This window comes from Nanorana parkeri, unplaced genomic scaffold, assembly GCF_000935625.1.
Source record: "Nanorana parkeri isolate BGI_ZX_2015 unplaced genomic scaffold, ASM93562v1 scaffold451, whole genome shotgun sequence".
In the NCBI taxonomy this organism is placed as follows: Eukaryota; Metazoa; Chordata; class Amphibia; order Anura; family Dicroglossidae; genus Nanorana; species Nanorana parkeri.
Genome location: NW_017306719.1, coordinates 208,294 through 212,084, shown reverse-complemented (window position 1 = coordinate 212,084; position 3,791 = coordinate 208,294). Strand labels below are relative to the sequence as shown.

The following is a 3,791-nucleotide window of genomic DNA, read 5'->3' as shown; positions in this document are numbered from 1 at the left end:
GGGGACCTGATGGAGAACTGCAGGTCCCCCTCTGCTTATTGACAGCAGCAGTGGGCGGGTGCAATAGCTGGTTTGCTATTGGCTATTGCAAAATGAAATAGCCAAAGGGAATCTATGTCAGAATAAAAAATAAAAAAAAGCAGGGAAAGTTTTACTCTGCTCGATCGAGCAGAGTGAACCTTTCTTGGAAAAAGTGTTTCTCTCCCGGAGCGCCCGGCAGAGTTTGCTGTCTGGAGATCAGTGTCCCTGGTCCATTCGGCCAGCTTCGGCTTTCAGTGCGGCTCAGTCTGAGCCGAGGCATATCGACTGAGCCGTTTGGCCAACTTTGGGAGCTGTACGGGCTATAGGGAATAGCCCATACAGCAGCAGTAGAAACGAAGGGGTCGTGGGGCCGAAACATCAGCCGAAGCTACGGCTAGATCCTTCGGCTGCTTCGTGAATAGACCCCTTAGAGCAGTGGCATAAATGTGCCTGACTGCATGTGATAACAATAAAGTTAAGTGCCAAAAAATAAAAAAAGTTAAAAAAATTAAGTTAAATAAAAAAAATGTAAAGCCTACCACTCCTATGTACATGCACATAACAACATAAACACACATGCCAGGTGTGCCTGTTTATGAAAAAAGTGATTGTGCCACACATGTTGGGTATTGCCGTGCATGCTGGAGTGAGAGCAAAAATTCTATAAGCATTATCCCTGGCTAATTCTAAACTAATGACCTGTAAAGGCTGTTTAAAGTAAACAATTTGGGGTGCCAAAGTTTGCTGCCTTTTCAAGGGGACATGCAATTTTAAGGATTGACATGTTTGGTATTTATTTACTCTGCACCACCTCACCTTTTATATTTTACCAGAAATTGGGTGATATATTGTCTTTGTGTGCACAATTTGTTCTATATCTGTGATCATTTTGATCAGTACAGTAGTACAGTTCGGCATATTCAGGTGTGATTTGTGCATTTTTAAAATTATAATTTTACCCTTTTGTTGGTTTTACCCATTTTGAAATATTTGATTAAAAAAAAAAAACCCATTCAGCGCTGATCGCAGACACTGGACTGTCATTACAATGAGAGCTCAGTGCAGCTGGTAGTGATATCAAGGCTGGCCCCGCTGAGCTCTCATGACAGTTCAGCGTCCCCTGGTTACTAAGTAACCAGGGGACGCTGAACTTTCATTACAATAAGAGCTCAGCAGAGCCATAGGTGCTATCTCTACCGGCGGTGATTATCCAGATGTTGGATTAGCTGAGTCAAACTCCTTCTGCACTTCGGGTCGGCCGAACATGCTGAGCATGTTCGGCCGACCTGAACCCAGCCGAAGCAACCCGATGTACGGCTGAAATCAGCTGTACAAGCCTGAAGTGAATAGCCAAAAAGCGTTCGGCTCACTTCACTTTGGGTCGGTTATGGGTCGGCAGCTTTGTGAATAACCATCCTAGTTTCTGATCACAGTATTTTGTCTAAACTGGTTTTTGATTCGGCTTGTCCTGACGTTGCTTTTTTATACCTATCTGAAAAGTTAGGCTAGGCTGCCATACTGTCTTAAAGGCGACCTAGACCCAGTAAATCAATGTTTCAAATTTCCAAGTTTTGAAATGGGTATGCAATATATTTGGCCCTGTAACTTTCCAAAAAAACTGTATAACCAGTACATGGGGGTACTGTTATATTTGTTAGACATTGCTAATTACAAATACCAGGGCTTAATTGCAGTAAGACATATAAAATGTTCTGTGAAAATTGAATTTATGTGTGTGAAAAGCACAGATGAAAGTATAAGCTTCTAAGAGAGGGCCAGCATTTGTGATAAAGTGGGTACACAAAACAACTAAAAATATCCCATTTAGAATACCTTGGGTTGTCTAAAATGGTATATTATGGAAACATTTTCTTTCCTAGGCTGCCATACTGTCTCAAAGGCGACCTAGGCCCGGAAATGCAATGTGCCAAAATTCCATGTATGATGATTTAAATGAGCACCCCCATATTTGGCATTGTAACTCCCATAAACCTGTACATGGGGGTATTGATGTACTCATGGGACATTGTAGAATACAATTATGGGTGTTTTATTGCAGTAAAACGTATCAGTTTTATGATATTCCCAATAAAATGCATGTGCATGTTTCGAAAAAAGGGGAATTTCCTAATTTATCATAATTGGTTAGATTTTATTCATATATAATTACAGTTCATTTATAAATATTTTAATGTAAACAAAATCCCTATTTATTCTCGAAAAACAATATATAATAAGTGTTAGTGCACTTGAAAGAGTTGAACAGACATATAGCTCAAATTTTATGTTTTGTTTACGTTCAGAACTTGGACAATTGCCTCCATCCTTAAGGGGTTAATAGGAAAATGTAATTGTTTATTTTCATACTGTGTTTAAATGTGCTGTTGTTATTGTTTACTTTTATACTGTATATAGAATAAAGCTTTTCTATATGAACTTCCTACAACACAGGTCCACAAATAGAATTAATTAGAAGTTTGTTACTTTGTGCCAAATAAAGTGGAAATCATAAACATTCAGAATATACAGTACCTTTATGATGCATATCATGGGTTCTCACCTTCTTTCCAGCTTTACCCAGTGCCCCTGGTGGGCCAGGAGGTCCAATTAATGATGCATTGGCTGTTGGACATGCACTTGTACATTTTCCTCTAATACTGGCTGCATAATTTGATGTGGCCTCTATTACTACCTTGCGGCACAGTTCATAGACCAAATTATCTGGCATGTCAGATCCCTAAAATGATAATCAAAACATGTATCAATTTATTTATTATACGATGTAGTTAGACGACCTGTATAGTACCAGCAAGTATCAAGGTATGTCAAAACCTAAGACCAAAAATGATATATATTTTAGCTTAGCAATAATTAGATGTGGTGGCTTCAATATTTTTTTAATTTTTAGGCTTTTTTTCACCTGTTGGTCCTTCCAATAACTCACTTTCTGTCCCAGGGTGACAATGCTCACTCGATTTATTAAAGGCAAATTGTCTATTTATTTTGCAAAGGAATTTTCTCCTAGATTGGTGAATGTGGTGAAGCTCTGCTGACTTCATCATCAATGACCATCATTCAACCATGTGCAAGAAAAACATTTTCAATTTACTTTCCTTGCAGGTGATTGGGCATGCTTTTCAAAGCGAATTTTCACCAGATTCACTAAGCTAAGGGAAAAAATCCCTTTCCAAAGGGAACAGTCAATTTGCCATTAGTAAATCAACCCCACAGTATCTATGGAGGGAGCCATGGCAATCACTCTAGGCTGCTCTTCAGATTTAGAGTAAAGAACACATTCCCTTTTCCTCATTTTATCACCTTCCCTTTTATGACATTAGTAGACCTTTGAAACTTTAATAACCAAAGACTTTTGTGGATCTTCAGGTTTTCTGCCAAACATTGCATAAAACAAAGGCCTTTTTTATGGCAAACTGAATTTTGCTTCTAACATTTGTTTTTTTATTTAAATGTTAATGTAAATTCATAAATGAAAGATTTTATATAAATAATAAAAAAGATTTTCAATATTAGATTAAAAACATAATAAAAACGATTAATATAATATTGCACCATATCTATAACAGTTTAATATTTTAGATAAAGGTAATTGTTGCTGTTTTGTTAACTTTATTTAAAAGTAACAGAATAGTGTCATAAACACATTACATTTGCACTAATAGTCTTATAAATCTGCTCCAACCAAATCTATTTTGTTTTATTTTGAAGCAAGTATATATATATATATATATATTTCGGTACTCACCGATACC

The 3,791-nt window shown here is 37.2% G+C and overlaps 1 protein-coding gene across 1 annotated transcript in view; it reads right to left on the bottom strand.

Annotated features, from left to right (window-relative positions):
• Positions 1 to 3,791, bottom strand: part of LOC108790128 (collagen alpha-1(XXII) chain-like) — a 72,499-nt gene that overhangs the window by 8,162 nt on the left and 60,546 nt on the right. The window contains exon 26 of the mRNA XM_018560336.1: positions 2,582 to 2,758. Within this exon, the coding sequence (XP_018415838.1) occupies positions 2,582 to 2,758 (177 nt within the window). The remainder of the gene's footprint in view (positions 1 to 2,581; positions 2,759 to 3,791) is intronic.